The sequence below is a fragment of the Otolemur garnettii genome, unplaced genomic scaffold (genome assembly GCF_000181295.1).
Source record: "Otolemur garnettii isolate 467f Iridium unplaced genomic scaffold, OtoGar3 scaffold00089, whole genome shotgun sequence".
NCBI lineage: Eukaryota > Metazoa > Chordata > Mammalia > Primates > Galagidae > Otolemur > Otolemur garnettii.
In genome coordinates, this window is record NW_003852484.1 from 2,571,543 (window position 1) to 2,590,763 (window position 19,221).

The 19,221-nt window shown below is 38.5% G+C and overlaps 1 protein-coding gene across 1 annotated transcript in view; it reads right to left on the reverse strand.

The window, feature by feature from the left end:
- The window catches only part of SEC22A (SEC22 homolog A, vesicle trafficking protein), a 74,494-nt gene extending 59,098 nt beyond the window's left edge, over positions 1-15,396 (reverse strand). Inside the window, exons 1-2 of the mRNA XM_003795076.2 lie at positions 15,344-15,396; positions 7,821-8,021 (exon numbers count right to left, since the gene is read on the reverse strand). Coding sequence (XP_003795124.1) covers positions 7,821-8,002 — 182 coding nt within the window. The 5' untranslated portion in view covers positions 8,003-8,021; positions 15,344-15,396. The remainder of the gene's footprint in view (positions 1-7,820; positions 8,022-15,343) is intronic.
- Positions 15,397-19,221: the final 3,825 nt, after the last annotated feature.

Genomic DNA, 19,221 nt, shown 5'->3' on the forward strand with positions numbered 1-19,221 from the left:
AAAAAAAAATAAAACTGTACTATAACAGTTATTAGGTTCCTAGGCCAGTCCACAAGCCCAATCAACGTATATGGTGCTATAAAGTAGTACACTTTGCCATAATAAACAGTAGAAAAGTAGTATGATGCTTTACGCAGTTAAGACAAAACAGGAAAGTTGGATACACAGGTTATCTCCTCCCCCCAGATGGTTTGTTGGCAACTGGTAGGTTGCATTCCCCTTCCCACCAAACACCTAGTTGCTAAGGAAACACTGCCATCAATTTTAGGCTTCAGACATTCTCTGTTCCTCATTATTATCAACCAAAAAAAGAGGGGTGGTATTTCACTTAATTCTCTTCCCTGGTTAATTTCTCTGCACAAAAAATGAAAAGATATAGGAGAATTAGGAACACATGCTGTCAAGAAAGGTGTGAGGGTTAAGGGTAGCAACTCTCTCTTTTGGCAGAGAATAATTTGAATCCTGAAGCCAAAAGACCATGGTTCAGATATACCACTTATTATCTTTGTGACATTGAAGGAATTTCTTTACATCCTTAAGTCTCATTTACCTTCCCTGTAAAATACAAGTGATAGTACTATAATGGCTATCTATTTAGCATCCCTTTCCTCTTTCTCTTTGGGGGAATTATCTCCAGCTCCACTATTTATTTTACATGGCTTTTCTATATACCTCATCCCCTCTGACCATAATGATTGGTCCAGAAATGGGCCATGACACAAGCAAAACCAATTAAAATATTGTTCTTCAAACATGGACGGAAAAAGTTGCTCAGCTGGACTACAGTAAGCTTGGAGCTGCCTGTGCAGTGTTTTCTAGTCTGTAAAGAACGCCTATCTGCAAGAGGCAAGAGACTACAGAAAAGAGAGTCCCCTACAACAACATCTATGAAGTCAGCCCCAGCCTCTATCCTTCACAATATCCCTTTTATGCTTAAGCCAGTGTGAGCTGTGTGTCTGCCCCTAGCATTAAGAAAGATCTTTAATAGTCATTCAGAGAGTTGTTGCAAAGTTTAATGACAATGTAAACAAAGTGCCTGGCAATTGAAAGTACTCAGTAACTGGGTTATTGTTGAAGTTGTTATTCCAGTAATCCAAAAATATCATCAAAGAGTAAAAAGAAAGCACTGATACAGAAAGTATCCTTGGTTTCAGCAAACCAAAAAGGGTAGGTAGGCCTAAAACAGCCTTCGTAGATGGAAGTAGCAGTTGGGAGAAAGTGAACACTCAGGCAAGGAGAGAAGCTAGGAGGCACACAGTATCAGACTTCACAGGAATTCACAGTGAAAGAACTAAGCAATTTTATTTCCTGCACTAAAATTCGCAGTAGGGTATAAATGACCTCCCAAAGGGTATTTAACTTTTCATGAGATCAGTGTTTCAATGTTCAAAGAGACCTCAAAATGTATAATTATGGTTTATAAAGCCCCAAAGCCAATTGCCAAGTTTTAAGATCTGATAACCCAATTTAATTTTCATATGACTAATGATTATTACTTTAATCATTTTTTCTTAAGTAGTCACATAAGCTTATTCATTATACATTTATGACAGTTTAAGGAAAGTATCTTTCAACTTATGAAACAGATAAATCCCTATACAGATATAGATAGATCTACAATTCTATCTATACCTCACAAAACTGAATACCCTCTACACACAAACTTCATCCCACCAAAGTTGAAACCTTTTGGAGAAAATGAAGACTTAACTCCACGACACTCTAAACCAGGAGTTCTTAAACTGCGGCCCACTAAGTACATTTATCTGGCCCACCAGGTGTTTTTGCCACCGCTGCCTGTCCTGCTTAGCAGCAGACTCGTCCTGAGGCCCGCAGTCTGGCCCTCCAGCAGTCTGAGGGACAGTGAACTGGCCCCCTGTTTAAAAAGTTTGAGGACCCCTGCCTAAACACTGCCCTACTCCCCAAACAACCAGCCTCCATTTAGCAGCTACTATGACATGTGCAATATACTGAGTTAGCACAGGTCATGCTCCATGGAATATGTTCTATTACTAAATAAACTGAGCATCCAGCCATCACAATCAATGAAATTCATCATTTTCCCCATACACAGGGAAAATTAAAGGGGTTTTCTCAATTGTGTTACTCCTTTAATTTTTTTCTTAAATTCAGGGGTTCCTCAGGCTATTCAATTAGAATCTAATGTGAGGTACTACCTGATTTGGCACATAATTATATATTTACTTTGGTATTAAAAAGAAAGAGCACCTCAATTTCTGAATTTGAAATTTAAAAACCACAATGCTAAGAAATTTCAAAAACAATATGAGCAAAAATTTGGATGTTGAGACTATTGGACATTTTCCTCCTTTACTGGCAAAGTAATAAACTTTTCTTTCCTTCTCTTAAAAAAAAATAGTATAAGTGAGGGCAGGTCAGTTTCCTCAAAGAGTTACACTTCTCTCTGTAGAGAGAAGACAAAAAATTAAATTAAAAATAAAAAATTTCAATGAACAATGAGAAAAGCAGTCAAGCGAGTTCTATAGGCAATCTGTGAAGAGAGGGAGATCATTAGAGAAATGAAATAGTAATGAGGAAGAAGGTAATTCAAAAGTAGACCATCAGCTGGACTTCGAAGGAAAAGAGAAGCATTTAAAATGAAGAGAGGCAGCATGCTGGCAACTCCAGGCTGTGCTACAGTGTTGCTACTGCAGATCTTTTGAGTTTTATCTGGAAAAATTCATGGTGGTTAGAAAAAGAGTTGTGAAGTGAGAATTTTTTTTTTTTCTGACAATATGATCTTTTTTTTTTATTAAATGATAGCTGTATACATTAATGCAAACATGGGGTACAGTGTAGTGTTTTCATATACAATTTGAAATACTTTCCTCAAGCCAGTTAACATAGACTTCATGTCATTTACTTAGTCATTGTGTCAAAACATTTATACTCTAGTTCTAGAAAAGTTCACTTGTACCCTTGTTAGACAGACCATGTAAGTGAGAATTTTAAAAGTCTGGTAACACACATTAATTCCCAGTTTTATATATTTCAGCTAAGCTCATTGTCATATGCTATAAAAACTTCCATGAACTAAAACCAACTAACAAGACTGCTTATCAATAATAGAAAATATACAAAATCCAGGTTCTTGTCACAAAATAGAACTAAAAATTGTTTTTCAATCCTTTTGAAAGCTTGGGTACAAAAATAACATACATAGAGGTTTCTCTATGCATTGCTCTGAAAGCTATGCAATCTATAGAAGGTGCCAAAAAAAAAGGCATATACATTTTAAGAAAGAAAAAAATTGTATTAAATTTGTAATGCGCAAGTCACAGTTGACTTCTGCAATTACAAGAAGTTATCGATACAACTTTTTTTTTTTTTTTTTGAGACAAGAGTCTCACTCTGTCACCCTAAGTATAGTACCATGGAGTCATAACTCACATCAACTTCAAACTCTTGGGCTCAAGTGATTCTCTTCCCTCAGCCACATGAGTAGCTGGAACTACAGGCACCTACCACAATGCTCAGCTAGTTTTAGTAGAGATAGGGACTGCAGTGTTGCTCAGGCTGGTCTCGAACTCCTGAGCTCAAGTTATCCACCTGCCTTGGCCTCTCAAAGTGCTGGGATTATAGGCATGAGTCACTGCCTGCCTATACTTGGCCTCAACTCAACTTATATTCATCTTTTGTTACTGATAGATGTTGAGTATAATTTTAATACCAGTTTTTCCTTTCGTAAAATGTATACACCTTTTTCAGGCACTGTATTTATTCCTTTAGACGTATCTGGATTATAATCTTGGATCAGGCCAGATTAGCCCTCTGTTGAATTTATCCCACTCCTAAACTCTCTCATAAATTGCTTTTTGCATCATGTCAGTTGTTTAAGGAAAATCACACTCACTATTAGGACTGCTGGAAAAATGCTATCCGAATGCTGTCCCTCATCTTGGCAACTGTAAATTGTTCTGCAACAAACAATCTAGTGCAAATATGTCCCGATGATAAATTTTTTTTTTCCTTCTGGGTAGATACCTAGTAATAGGATTGAGGGATCAAATGGAAGGTCTATTTTGAGTTGTTTGAGGATGCTCCATATTTCTTTCCAAGGAGGGTATATTAGTTTGCAATTCCACCAACAGTGTAAAAATGTTCCCTTCTCACCACTTCCATGCCAATATCTGCAGCTTTGAGACTTTGTGATGTGGGCTATTCTCACTGGGGTTAGGTCAATCCAGTGCCCATCAACCCATGAATGGATTAATAAACTGTGGTACATATATATACACCATGGAATACTATTCAGCCATAAAAAGATGGAGGGTTTACATCTTTTGTATTAACCTGGATCGAGTTGGAGGACATTCTCTTTAGTAAAGTATCACAAGAATGGAAAAGTATGAAGCCAACAGATGAACTAATGCCTGCTCACATAAAAGAAAAACTCAAATTAGTTCAAGTTGGGGGGAGGAAGGGGAATTGGTATTGGTACAATGTTAGGGTACATGGCATACCTCCTGGGTGGGGGCACAACTATAACAGAGAATTTACCTAACAAATGCAAACATTGTAACCTAATTGTTTGTAATGTGAAATTAAAAAAAAAAATGTTGTCTCTCTTTTTCGTCTGAGTAGGAGACCAGGAAAGCAATACTTTTCTTCAATGGTACTAAATCTTATCAATTATCTCCTTTTTGCTATGGCACTAGGAAGCTTAGAGCAATAGTCATAGCCTTTTTCTAAAAATTGAATGAACTATGTAGTTTGAAGCTCCAGACAAAAGTATTATTTCAGTTTATTGTGTCTTTTATCTCTGTTTTCCTTTATCTGATTCCCTCATTTGTCCTCTTGAATTATTTTTGCAAATTGCCTCAAATCCTTTGGGTGGAATAAGATCTGGTACAAAATATATAAAACCTGGAACTCACAATTAAACAGTAGAGAGTTAGTTAAATTTTTACTATCTGTTATCCTGCTTTTAAAAAAGTAAATCAAAGGAACAAAAAACATTTGAAAAAAGTTCTATTTTTTTTTAGTCCAGGATTTCTATCAGGATATGCATACTTTCAAGCCAATCTCCTTTAACAATGACATCTGTCTACACCACTATACAATAACAACTGAAACTCAAAATAATGATCCAGAGCACTAAAAGAGCCTATTAAGGAAAATATTTAAATGTTTCAAGTTTTTTCTCCAAAAAAGAGAAGCAGGCTAAGACATCATTTTACATATATACATACTTGAACCATCACCACCACATTTTCTAAACCCTCAGAAAAAAAAAAAATTAGATATATCATCTCATTATCTTACCATTACCCAGGTGATCCAAGAAGTGTAGACATTTTCTAAGGTCTATTCTACTCCTCTGTCTAAACTCCATGGGCATTTCTACTCACAATTTTAATCACATCTATGTGAATGATTCTAAAATATCCCATCTCCACTTGCCCTGTCAAACCTCAATTAAAATAATCAAAATGGAGTTTCATCATCTTTTTTTCTTTCTCACCTCTCATAAACAATTCCTTTCCTATTTTCTGACAATGACACCCTCATTCTGCTGAACTCCAAGGCCTCAATCATCTTTGCCCCCTTCCTTCACTTCATCTCTAGAATTCTATCTTATTAGGCTTGATCACTTCTCTTTAAGTATCTTTCTGTTTAGTATTTTCTTCATTATTAATTTTTTTTTTTTTTTTTTTTTTGGGACAAGGCCTCACTCTATCTCCTAGGCTGGAGTACAGTGGCATGATTATAGCTCATTGTAATCTTTTTTTTTTTTTTTTTTTTACTGAATGGTAACTATGTACATTAATGCACTTCTGGGGTACAGTGTGGGGTTTTCACACACAATCCGAAACACTTCCATCAAACTGGTTAACATAGCCTTCATGTCATTTTCTTAGTTATTATTTTAAGCTCATTGTAATCTTGAACTCCCGGCGTCAAGCAATCTTCCTGCATCAGCTTACCGAAGTGCCTGGTTTATAGGCATGAGCCACCATACCTGGTGGCCTTTTCTTTTTCATTTGCACCTTTTACTTTCCTACTTCAGGCCCTAATAATAAGTTGACCTCTCTGTCTCATCTCTCTCCTCTCAGACTTTTTATTTCACTGTATGTTCCACTGTCTCAGAATTGTTTTTTATCAAGTCACTTCCCTCAAACCTGCAGCAGAGCTTCCTACAACCTATTACATCAAAGTGACATCCTTCAACCTGAACTTTAGGGCAATCGAGGATTAGGCGCCACACTGATTACCACCCACGTCTCATAGCTATCTCTAAATTACCATCCACTATACCAAGCTAAGCAAGTTATGCACCTACCATGCTATTTCACATTCTTTGCTTACCCTGCCTTTCCTTCTTATATTTGCAATGCCTGCCTCCCTGCTTTAGGCAAATCTTATTAATTCTTCAGGACAAGGCTCACGTCCAGCTCAACAATGAAATTTATTATATCTTATACAGACCTTGTTCTTATCTGACTTTCTTCTATATGCATAATCAGTATTTTTCTTATCTGATTTCCTTCTATATGCATAATCACTATTAAACTGCTCAGAAATTACGTGCTCTCTAATTGTTTCGTATAAATGCTTTCCAAGGTAGTGTCATCCATTCCCATAGTTTTAACTGCAAGTGATAAGCTGACTCCCAAATATAAATCTCTATACTTGTCCTAATCACAAGCTGGATGTCAGACTCATGCATCTAGCTACCTAAATGGAAGTGCTCCTTGGACGTCTAACAGCACCTCAGACTTAACAGGTCCAAACAGAACTCTTTTTACCAATGAAACATACTTATCCTTTCTAGTTTTGCTCACTTCAGCCCCATTATCCATGCAGTTCCTTGGGCCAAAAAACTATAGGTAAATCTTGATTTTTCTTCACATCCCACTTCAATCCGTTAATTCCAAAATATAGCCCAAATACAACACTTCTCTTCATTATGACCTCTACCTAAACTTCTCTAAGAATCTCTTATCTGATGTCTGCTTACACTTTGTCCCTATGGCCCATTCTTCGCAGAGCAGCTGGGATTATCTACTCAAAGCCAAAATCACATCATGTAACTCTAGCTTAAAACTCTCCAGTTGCTTCCTACTGCATCTGACTCAATAGACCAAGAGACACCAAGTTCATCATGGCCTAGAAGGCCCTAAATAACCCTTCCCCCTTTCCTATCTTTTGAACCTTACCCTCTGCTATTCTATTAATTCTCCATAATGCTTCAGCATCACTCGTTTTCTTTCCATTTCTTGTATGTATAGAAGGGCTTCTCCACTGGCTGTTACCTACGTCTTGCTCTTCATCCACAGTATCCTTCACATAACTGTCTCCTCTTTCATCTTTTAGGTCTCTACTCAAATGTTCCCTCTCAGACAAGCCCTTGACCACCCCTAGACATCTCATCAGCCAGTTTTACTTTCTTTATATATAATATAGTGATAAGTGTTATCCCCTCCTACTGGAATGTAAGCTTCTTCAGTTTGAAGGCAGGTATCAGGTAAAATTTTTTTATTTCCCATTCCAGTCTGCCTACCATAATTCTAGGCATGTAAAAATGCCAATATATACCTGGTGATAGACTTACAAGGAACATCTATGATCTGCCAAACTATACAATTTTCAAAAGCCAGATATAAATCCAGAAACAACTGCAGAGAAGTTGATGACACAATGACTACTATTTAGCATAAGTTCAGAATAACATGATTCTGGACTTGAACAAGTTTGTTTAAACTAGTCAAACACTAATGTTCATTGCAACCACTTAAACTTCATTAAAACAACAACCAAAAGGCAAATGGTTCTAAAGAAGCAAACTGAAGTCTTACTTTATGTTATAACGTCCAGTTTTCAGTGTACATCTATCAGGAAATTGAGAAAGTTTCCTTGAGAGCATTTTAAAATACTTTCTGCACTCCTGCATTCCTGAGCTTTGTTCATAATCAGTAGAAGCAGAAAGTGGCAGTCCATCTCTGACACGAATGACTGAGGCAGATAAAATCATAGACATTTCAACCGATAGAGAAGACCTAAAACAAAATGAACAATTTGGGTCAGATAAAAATTAAAGCCAAATTTGATAAACATATGTAAAACAGTTCAACTTACTAGCAATCAATAAATACTAATTAAAACAATGGTACATATGCTTCACTTGACAAATTAGTTTTTTAAAAAAATAATACTTGCTTCTGTCTAGTATTTTCCTAAGTGTAGCAGGAAGTGAAAATTGGCAAAACACCATTCTCAAAATAATTTGGCAATTTCAATAAGAGTTTAAAGTATTTATGCCCTTCATCCTTTATTAATATGTAACACTATCCTGAGGAAAAAATCAGAAATCTAGATGAAATTTAAACAGAAAGACCCAAATAACTGAAAACATGTTTAAAAATCCAACAATTAGGTGATAGTGAAGTAAATTACAGTATATTCACATGACAGAATGTGATGCGGCAACTAAAAGTTATGTCTATAAAAAAAGTTCAATAAAATGGTGAAATGCTCATATGTTAAGAAGAAAAAAGAAGGATAAAAATCACACTTGTTGTTTTATATCAGTGGTTCTCAACCTTCCTAATGCCATGATGTATTTTCATTGTTACACAGGGGTCACGACCCACAGATTGAGAACCGCTGTTTTATGTGAAGACAGAGATTTATATTCTACACCTAGTGAACAGAAAATGCTGTGAAGGCTATGTTAACCAGTTTGATGAAAACATTTCAAATTGTATATAAAACCAGCACATTGTACCCCTGGTTGCATTAATGCACACAGCTATGATTTAATAATATAAATAAATAAAAAATATATATGAAGACAGGAAAAAAAGGGGAGGGAGAAATGGATACAGGAAAGATGGAAAAATCAAAATAATGCTCATCTCCAGTAAACAGTATTACGAGTGATTGTTTTATAATTTCCTAACTGTTCATGATATCTACAATGAGTAAATGTTACTTCTGTAATAAAAATATTTATTTATGGGTTTTAATTTTGTTCTCAATCCTTTTAACCAGAAAGTAAATCATAATGGGTTCTTTTGCTGGATTCTGGTCATTTTTACCAAAACAGATAAAAGGACTTCACAGGCCTAAGTCTGAAAGAAACCAGGTAAACAGTCAACCTTTCAAAAAAATACGTAGTGGCTCTCAAACTTTAGCTTATATAAGAAGTTGGAAGTTCAGTTAGAAATACAGATTTCTGGGTCCATCCCCCCAAAACCTCTGATCCACTGACTGTGCAGGTTTAGGAATCTTCAATTTTAACAAAGTCCCAAGGTGATTATTTTGCTTATTGTCTAAGGACCATACTTTGAAAAACACTGAATTAAACATGCTCATTATCTGAAATTATGTGATAACTCTTCTCTATCAGGCTATCAGAGAACAGGGCCACTAGCTTCTTCATTAGCGACAGTGACAACTGTGAAAATTCAAACACTTGACACAATTTCCTTTTTTTTTGCAGTTTTTGGCTGGGGTGAGATTTGAACCTGCCACCTCTGATATATGGGGCCAGCGCCCTACTCCTCTGAGTCACAGGCGCTGCCCACAATTTTTTTTTTTTTTTTGAGACAGAGTCTCACTCTGTCACCCTATGAGTACCATGGCATCATCATAGCTCATAGCAACCTCAAACCCCAGTGCTCAAGTGATCCTCTTGCCTCAGTCTTTCTATTTTTAGTAGAGTCAGGGTCTCGCTCTTGCTCAGGCTAGTCTTGAACTCCTGAGCTCAAGCATTCCACCCACCTCGGCCTCCCAGAGTGCTAGGATTACAGGTATGAGCCACTGTGCCTGGCCTGACACAAATTTCATAGGTTTTTTTTTTTTTTTTACAGAGATATTGAATTTTAAGACAGTAATCTTTACCTGCCCACTTCAGCTAGGTGATTATTATCTCATTTCAAAAATGAAAATTGAATTAGTAATACACCCCCCAAAGTGCCAGAGAAAACCAACTGGTACCAAGTTTGGAAATCAGGAATTAATAGTTTCCACTGCTGTGTGAAATAAAAATCCAGCTGCCTATTCATGGTGTAACTGACCTGACAATAAAACTTAATCCAACTAATAAAGCTAATGCACTAAAATTTACTACCCCCCTTTTTTTCATTACCTTTTAATATTTTTATCCTCCATTTATTTAAAGAGAAAAAATGAAGTTAAATTAGCCTTTTTACCACAGTGGAATCTTCAAACTGAAGTCCCAATGTAACATATCAAAATCGCATTTTATCCATTTATCCAGTTTTTTTTCCTCTCCTAAATGCAATAGCAAGGGAAAACTAAAATTCATGGAAGGAGGCTATTTATACTATCTATACTGTTGTTTAATTACAAACCACAATTGTAACATTTAGCCTAAGTGTAAGAAAGTAGGAAAATGTCTCACTTCATACTCCTAAGAATATAAACTGTTGCCTTTTCAGACATGGAAATCCAGCAAGATGACCATTCTAAGAATTAACATGAGGGCAGATGATAGTTCCAAAAGTTCATATTTTGGTATTTACAAGTGCAAAAACTCTTTTTTTTTTCCTTCAGTTTGAACTCACCACCTCTGGTATATGGGGCTGGCACCCTACTATTTCTTGAGCCATAGGCACCACCCAGCAAAAATTCATTTTTTATGCCCGATCCTTTCTAGGATCCTAACAGCAATATTAGGAATAGTCTTTATCAACAGATTGCCAACTTCCATGTAGTCTTCAAAGTTATTCACTTCTTTTTAATGAGCTGGAAGACAGAAAGATATGATTCATACTTCCTAACATACATATGAGAAAAGTGGTTGCAAGTTCATTTTGTTTAACAAATATTTACTATAGATTAAGCCAGACACTAAGAATATAGAGTTCCTGCCATCAAGAAATATCACATCCAAAATTAAAGAAATTTAAATGAAAAGAGCAAAGACTATACAGACTATAATCCTAGCACTCAAGAGGCTGATGCACTTTACTAATTAAAAAACTGAAGTTAAGGCCAGGCGCGGTGGCTCACACCTGTAATCCTAGCACACTGGGAGGCTGAGGCAGGTGGATTGCTTGAGCTCATAAGTTTGAGACCAGCCTGAGCAAGAGTGAGACCCTGTCTCTAAAAATAGCCAGGCACTGTGGTGGGCACCTGTAGTCCTCAGCTGCGGCTGAGGCAAGAGAATCACTTGTGCCCAAGAGTTTGAGGTTGCTGTGAGCTATGACATCACAGCACTCTACCAAGAGGGCGATGAAGTGAGACTCTGTCTCAAAAAAATAGTAAATAAAATAAAAAACTAAAGTTAGACAAAATTACATGTCAGATATTCCTAACACACAATTTAGGCTTTAACGAAAAGCAGAACACAGCAATTACATTCTCCATCACAACTCTTAAAAGGTTATCTGAGGATTATTTCTATTTAACAGCTGATAAGGCTAACAAGTAAATTCTCAGAGCACAGTGGCTCACACCTGTAATCCTAGCACTCAGGAGGCCGATGCAGGAGGCTCCCTTGAGCTGGAGTTTGAGACCAGCCTGAGCAAGAGTGAGACCCTATCTTACTAAAAATAGAAAAAAAATAGCTAGATGTTGTGAGGGGTACCTATAGTCCCAGTTACTCAGGAGGCTGAGGGAGGATGATTGCTCAAAGCCAGGAATTTGAGGTTGGTGTGAGCTAGGTGACACCAGGGCACTCTAGCCAGAAGCAACAGAGTGAGACTTTGTCCAAAACAAAAAAGTGAAATCACTTCCTCCCAGAGTAATTTGATTCAGCATCCAAACCAGCTGAACTTCATTAAGAAAACAAGAAAATCCCAGATAAATGTCTGATAATCAATGCCAGGCTTAACTATTTTGTAGGTGGATTCCAATTATCTCAGGATAAGCAGTTTCTCCATCAACTCAAAATAAATAATCCCCCTTTTTATTTTTACCTCAGATTTAAAATGTAGTTTATTTTTAAAAAACTAATCGTGTCTGGACTGTTCTAGTGAAAAAGAAATCTGTCCATATCAAGGCAAGTAGAGTTAGAGCACTGTTGGGGTCTAAGCCAGACTGTGCTTGGGAAAACACCAGGGAAAGACCAGTGGAACTGTGAAAAGCAAGAGGTTTCAACAATTACATGGTAAAATTAAGGAGTATTTCTATTTTATCAGGGCCATATATCTTTTTTAGGCCACTGGTCTGTTTTTCACCTTTAACACAGAAAAAATATTACACCTGCCTTTAGACAGCAGCAGGGAAGCTGAGTAGTGGCCTATTTTCCTCTTCCCAAGTAGTGGAAGAAAAAGCCCAAGTAATAACCTAAGTAAATAAGGGGAAACTTTTATGTAAGCAAAATAAACTCCCACAATGCCAGACTACCACTGCAGTGGTAAGCAACCTCTTAGACCCAAGGTAACAAGATGCTGACCTCTCTTCTTCAGAGCCATGTAGGGTAATGACTATGGGCCCAAGATTTATCAGAAAGGCAATAAACAAATCCAACATGTAAGTAAATTTTGTATCTTCTTCCTAGCCTTCTTCCTAGCTTTCATAAATGCCTCCATTTATACTGGGGTCATGCAACTCACATTTTATTTTAGCTCATCATTTCCCAAACTTCAGTTATCTAAGTACCACTTCAGAATTCATACCTTATCTTCAGCTCACCTACTAGCAGTTCTTCACCTTACATTTTCTCCTATGTATTTTTAGCAATATCTGTGAAGTCAGTTTTGAGGTACTGTTTTTCCTCCTAATTTTAGATAAATCAACTTTTTTCTTTCATTCAAATATATGTGTACGTGAAAATTTGGGGAGGTTTTTTTTAATGATCAACTATCACATTATCTTGCATGTGTGACAATATTAATATTTGGGAAACACTACCTCAGTACATATTACTTTATTAAAAGTGCTGAGAGCTGTGAGAATGGGTAATGGTTAATTTGGGAAGAAAGTTACACTAAGTGTGATGCACAGGCTGGGGGCAGATTGAATGGAAAAGAGAAAGGACTTTACAAAGCCAAAGGTTAGCAGGAAGGCACTTGGGAGACAGAGCACGAAGGGAAGGAAAAAAAGTACCAAGGGTAGCCAAAATTTATTCTGCCATTTTGCTGCCCCCCCCCCACCTTACTGGCAGTCTTTGATAATCCTGTTATGGGTGCTTACGCTGCGCAGGCTCCTCAAGATTACACTCACATCTAGGAACAGAGCTCCCAATACCTGCTAAAGTATGTCAATCCCCAACATTTGTGTACCACCATATAATTCAATTATGTGGATATAACCTCCATTTAACAGACAAGAAAATAAAGCTCACTTTCTCAACATTACACTCCTAGCATTTGACAGTACAGGTACATAAACCTGTGTTTCTTGTATCCCTACATCACTGTGCTACATCAGTTTCCCCAAGCCAACAAGAGGCAAGAAACCAGAAATACAAAAACTATCTAGCTGTTCACTTTGAAATAAAAGAACAGGGGGCGGTGCCTATGGCTCAGTGAGTAGGGCACCAGCCCCATATACCAAGGGTGGCGGGTTCAAACCTGGCCCCGGTTGAACTGCAACAACAACAACAAAATAGCCAGGCATTGCAGTGGGTGCCTATAGTCCCAGCTACTTGGGAGGCTGAGGTAAGAGAATTGCCTAAGCCCAGGAGTTGGAGGTTGCTGTAAGCTGTGTGACACCATGGCACTCTACGAGGGTGATAAAATGAGCCTCTGTCTCTACAAAAAAAAAAGAAAGAAAGAAAGAAAAGAACAGGTTACATTTTCTTTAAGAGGCAGTACACTGTGGTAGTTAAAAGGACAGACTCTGGAGCCTGAGTTCTAATCCTGGCTCCACCATGTACCAGCCATGTAATTGTGGGCAAGCTTTGCCTTTCTATATCTCGATTTCTACACCTGTAAATTACAGCTACTAAAAGTATCTATCTCATGGGGTTGTTTTAAAGATGCCCATAGTATCTACCTCACAGGATCATGTAAAACACCCAAAACATAGTCTTGTACTATACTAAAAGTCCTACAGTAAGGATCTGCTATGCCATTCTTAGTACTTACTGATTACCCCTGTGGACCAGGCATTTTATACCCATTACCTCATTTAACCCTTGCAAAACCCTGTGAGGTAAGTATTGTTAGTTCCATTTAACCTTTGAAGAAACTTGAGCTCCGAAAATAAGTAATTTGTTCAATCCCTAAACTAGTAAGTGGCAAAGTAGGGATTTAAACTCAGGTGTAACCCTAATAACTCTCAAGTTATCTAGACTTCTTATTCAAACACATTGAAAGGAAGGGGCTTCTTTCATACATCAGTGAAACATACACTTAGATTTTAATGAGTCACACACACTAAAAAACACAAAACTAAACAGATGTAATGGTTCTCAACACAGAAAATGCCCAAATGTCCCATTAACTTAGGACATGGTCACAGGTGTCAGAGTCAAACACCAGATTATAGGTACTGTAAGGTATTGCCTAACTCCCTACAGTCATAGTATATGAGCAAATACTAGTAGTATGTTAAGTGATTTGGACTTTTAAAAAGTGGCTGTTCCATTTGTCAGCTGAGATTCTAACATCTCTGGTATAGTGGCTGACACTTCAGGTCTGGGCTGGGCTTTGCCTTAACCGAACAGACATAAGAGGAGCTGGTTCTGAAGCTCTCCACCTGCTCCAGGTGGATGATCCAGGGAACTAAGCAGCTGGAGAAAAATCTAAAGCTGCTTTCACTAACAGAGGCAACTTGGGCTCAGCCTTCTCTTTCGGAGATCTCTTACGCTTGCTCAGGTTTGCTTTTTGCCACACTGTTCCCAAAGTGCCATTAAGAGGGCCCCATGAGGTTTCTCTGAACCAACCCAGGCAAATCTCTGGGATCAGCGCTTATTTCACACAACGCAAAGCTAGCCACTGGTTCAAGTCTCTCCCTTACTAACAGAAATGGGAAATGGCACCTCCACTCTGTCTCTGGCTACCTAACCAGACTTGGTGGATCATCGTATTTCTGACATGTGGGCGCCAGGGAATCCCACCACCAGCCGCTAGCAAGTCAGGGTGACTGGCCCTCCCCCTCGTATTCCCCTTCCCGGACCGCCCCAAGCCGAGGCAGACCATCCGAAGGACAACCGCCGCCCGCGCGGCCCCACGGAACCCTGAAGTCTTAGTGGACCGGGTCTCCTCATGTCCCCCAGAGCTCCGTGGCCCCAAAGACACGCAGCTCCCACCCCAACGGCACAGGCTTGGTTCCTGCCCGGGGATACGTCGGTAGTCCCGGGGGCGTGGGCCGTGAGTGTGGTGCGTAGAGCGAGGGGAGCTGCCGGCAGGGGTTCGAGCGCCCCTAAGGCAGGAAAAGAGGGAAGGGAGGAGCTGGGGCGTACCTGTCCAGCCGGGACCCACAGCTCCGAGTGACGCGCCCTGCAGTGCATTGTGGGGCCTGGGCGTGGCCTTTGGCAGGGCTTCCCAGCGTCCAACGTGGCCGGCGCCCGCTGTATCAAACCCCACCCCCGCTCCCTCAGCTCTCCCAGGCCAATCAGGTACTGTGGAAAGAACACGCAGACCCGCCTCCTCTCAGGACCCGCCTTAGTCCCGCCCCCTCCAGGAGATTGGCAGCTTCTCACGCAAGTTCCCGTGGAGACTGCTCAGAATTAAGGCTAATCTGTCTCACCTGCGGCCTGGTATCTGGCGTCAGTTTGTCACACGCGTCGCTGGAGCAAACATTTATCAAACGGCTGAGAGAGGAACCCCAGCTAGGAGACCAAGGAAAGGATCTGCCCCTATCTACCACCACACACAAGAAGAAAACTAATCGTGGCCGGGAAGGCCCAGATGCTAAACCCATGGCCACTTTCCAGCATTCGCATAGGTCGGGCATTATTAAACAGGCGTTTACTGACTGTTTACCATGTGCCAAGCACCTTGTTAGGCATTGGGTCATGGGAGTGAACATAATAGTTGACGGAATTTAAAGTGTAATAGGAGCTAGAGATATTAAGGCATAAAGCGGTACCTAATTATACCTTGTGATAAGTACTATGAAGGAAAATTAGTGGGTGCAATGATGGTTTAATTTTGAACTGTCAAAGAAAAGATCTCTGAATAAATGCCTTTTAAGCTCCAGGCATGTTAAAGAGCCTTAAAGAATGTTCTGGGCCAAGGGAACATTATGTGTGAGGTTGTTAGGGGCATGAAAGAACTTTGTGTGTTCTAGGAACTAAAAGGAAGTGTGGCTCGAATGTAGGGAGCAAAAAGGAACTTGAGCTGAGATGTGGCAAAGGCCAGACCATGCAGGCTTTTCTTGGCCACATTATAGATTTCAGACTGTATTTTGGAAGATAGCCTAAGGTCAATGGGCAGCTAAGAAAGACTGTTCAGTAGGGTCTGATTTACATAAGAACTCACTCAGGCTATTTGTGGGGAATAGATTGAAAAAGGGCAAAAAGGGTTGCTGGGAGGCCAGTTTGGAGGCAGCTGCATTATCCAAGGCCAGAAATGATGGTGGCTTGAACTAGGGTAATGGCAGTAGAGAGAGAAAGAGGTGGATAACTTCAAAATATACATAAATCGAAGGTGGAATACAAGGGGCTTACTGGATTGATTTGCCTAGAAAGGTCAATATAAAAGGAGTATTAAGAATTACTCCATAAGTAACTACATGGATTAGGAAGCCATTTGGGAACATAAAAGGAGCAAATGGTTTGGAATACATTAAATTTGAGATGCTTATAAATGAAGGTGTCAAGCAGATTTGGATATATAAGTCTAGAATTCAGAAGAAAGATCTGGATTAATTATATAAACTTAGTGGTTACCTATAGGTATTTGCATTTGAAATGAGAAGTAGAGAGCTTCTGGAGTTCTAATAATATCATTCTTGATCTAAGTGTTGGTTACATGGTATATTCAATTAATAAAACTTAATTGAATTGCATAAACTTATGATTTATGCAATTTTTAGTATATACTTTATTCAATATAAATTTTACATTTTAAGGGTCACCCAATCATAAATAAGTAACTGATACCAGATTAAACATCCTACTAGAAACAATATAAAACTGGACCAAATGTATGAAATAAATGATTATAGGCATTAGGATCCTGGAAAGAAGGAAAAGATGAGCCCCCAACTTCTTGAGATTTCTTCCTAGAGATATTTACTTAAGCACAAGATAAAAGAAAGCCAAGCACAGTATGTATACAATGGTCTTGCTTAACTGAGGACACAGAAATTGTAATTAAGAGAGTTTGAGAACAACTAATATTTTCAGGGTAGTGAACCAGAGAAAGAGTTCCAGAAATAAGGGCTCCCTTGACTTTTTGGTGTAAGTTTAAGACTTGATTTAGTGAGCCTGGTAGATGATAGTTGCTAGGAAATTTTAAGCTGAACTAGAGCTTGAACAAAAACCTTGGAAACCTGTTGTAACTGATTGGAATTGACAATTGTAAGTTGTAACTGATTGGAATGGGGGAAATTTTATTGAAAACCTGGAACATTTGGCAGAAAGACTCCAGAAAGGTCAGACTTTACAAATAATGTTAAATTAGCCTGATAGGAAAGCCCATTTTAGACCTACTCAAACACAGCTGAATAAAAATGATCTGCAAGTCAATCAACTGCTTCTTTGAATGAAACTTAGCAATCTTTAAAGAAAGACAACAAAATCCAGGCATCCAACCGTCTAGTAGCCACAATGCCTACTGTCTGACCAAAAATTATTATACACATGGAGAAGCATAAAATATGTATGAAACATAAGCAGGAGAAAAACCTGTCAATAGAAACAGACCCAGAATTGAAAAAGATAATGAAATCAGACTTTGAAGGAAGTATAAACTTTAAAGCAGCCATTTAAATAAACCCAAGAACTTAAAGGAACATAAATGCAATGTGAGACACGGAAACCATGGAAAGAACCAAATCAAACTTGTAGAGCAGAAAATACAATATCTGAAACGGACATTTTGCTGTATAAGCTTAACAGTAGATTAGACATTGCTGAAGAAAAGATCAGGAAAGAAACAATACAAAAATATCAAAGGACAGAGGAAAAAAGCTGAAAATAAGCAGGGCTTAACACTTGTGTAATTGGAGTCCCAGAAAGAGAAGAGAGGAAAAAACTATTTGGAGCAATAATGACTAAAGTTTTTCAAAATTTGATGAAAAATATGAACACACAGATTCAAGAAATTAAACTGACCTCAAACAGACAAACACAAGGAAAGACACACCAAGGCACATTACACTCAAACTGCTGAAAACCAATAATTAAAAGACAATATTAGAAATAACCAGAGAATGGACGGCACCTGTGGCTCAGTGAATAGGGTGCCAGCCCCATATACCGAGGCTGGCAGGTTCAAACCCGGCCCTGGCCAAACTGCAACAAAAAATAGCTGGGCATTGTAGTGGGTGCCTGTGGTCCCAGCTACTCAGGAGGCTGAGGTAAGAGAATCACCTAAGCCCAAGAGCTGGAGGTTGCTGTAAGCTGTAAGCTGTGAAGGCACAGCACTCTACTAAGGGCAACAAAGTAAAACTCTGTCTCTAAAGAAAAATAAAAAGAGGCTCAGCGCCTATGGCTCAAGTGGCTAAGGAGCCAGCCACATACACCTAAGGTGGCCGGTTTGAATCCAGCCCAGGCTGCCAAAAACAACAATGACGGCTGCAACCAAAAAATAGCCAGTTGTGGCGGGCGCCTGTGGTCCCAGCTACTTGGGAGGCTGAGGCAGGAGACTCGCTTGAGCCCAGGAGTTGGAGGTCTCTGTGAGCTGTGATGCTACAGCACTCTACCCAGGGGGATAGCTTGAGGCTCTGTCTCAAAAAAAATTAAAATGATGGCATTTTCAGGTAAACAAAAGATGAGAGAATTTGTTTTTAGCATACCTGATTTATAATAAATGTTAAAGAAAGTTCTTCATATTAAATGAAAATGATTCCAGATAGATATTCAAATTCACACAAAAGGGGGAAAAAGTGAGGATATAAATTACTATAATTTTTTTCTACTTTTTAAAATTTCTCTAGTATAATTAATTAAAGCAAAAATATTAACAAATGAAGCTTATAAGAAATAAAGTAAAACATATGTTAATAATGCCATAAAGGAAGGGGGAATAGCTATATACTGTTGCATGCTTATTCCACCACACATGAAATAGTATAATTGCATTTGAAGGTAGAATGTGGTTAAGTCAAAGATATATATTAGAGGAGGAATGACTAAAAGGAAAAAAGGTGCCTATAAGCTAATAGAGAGAT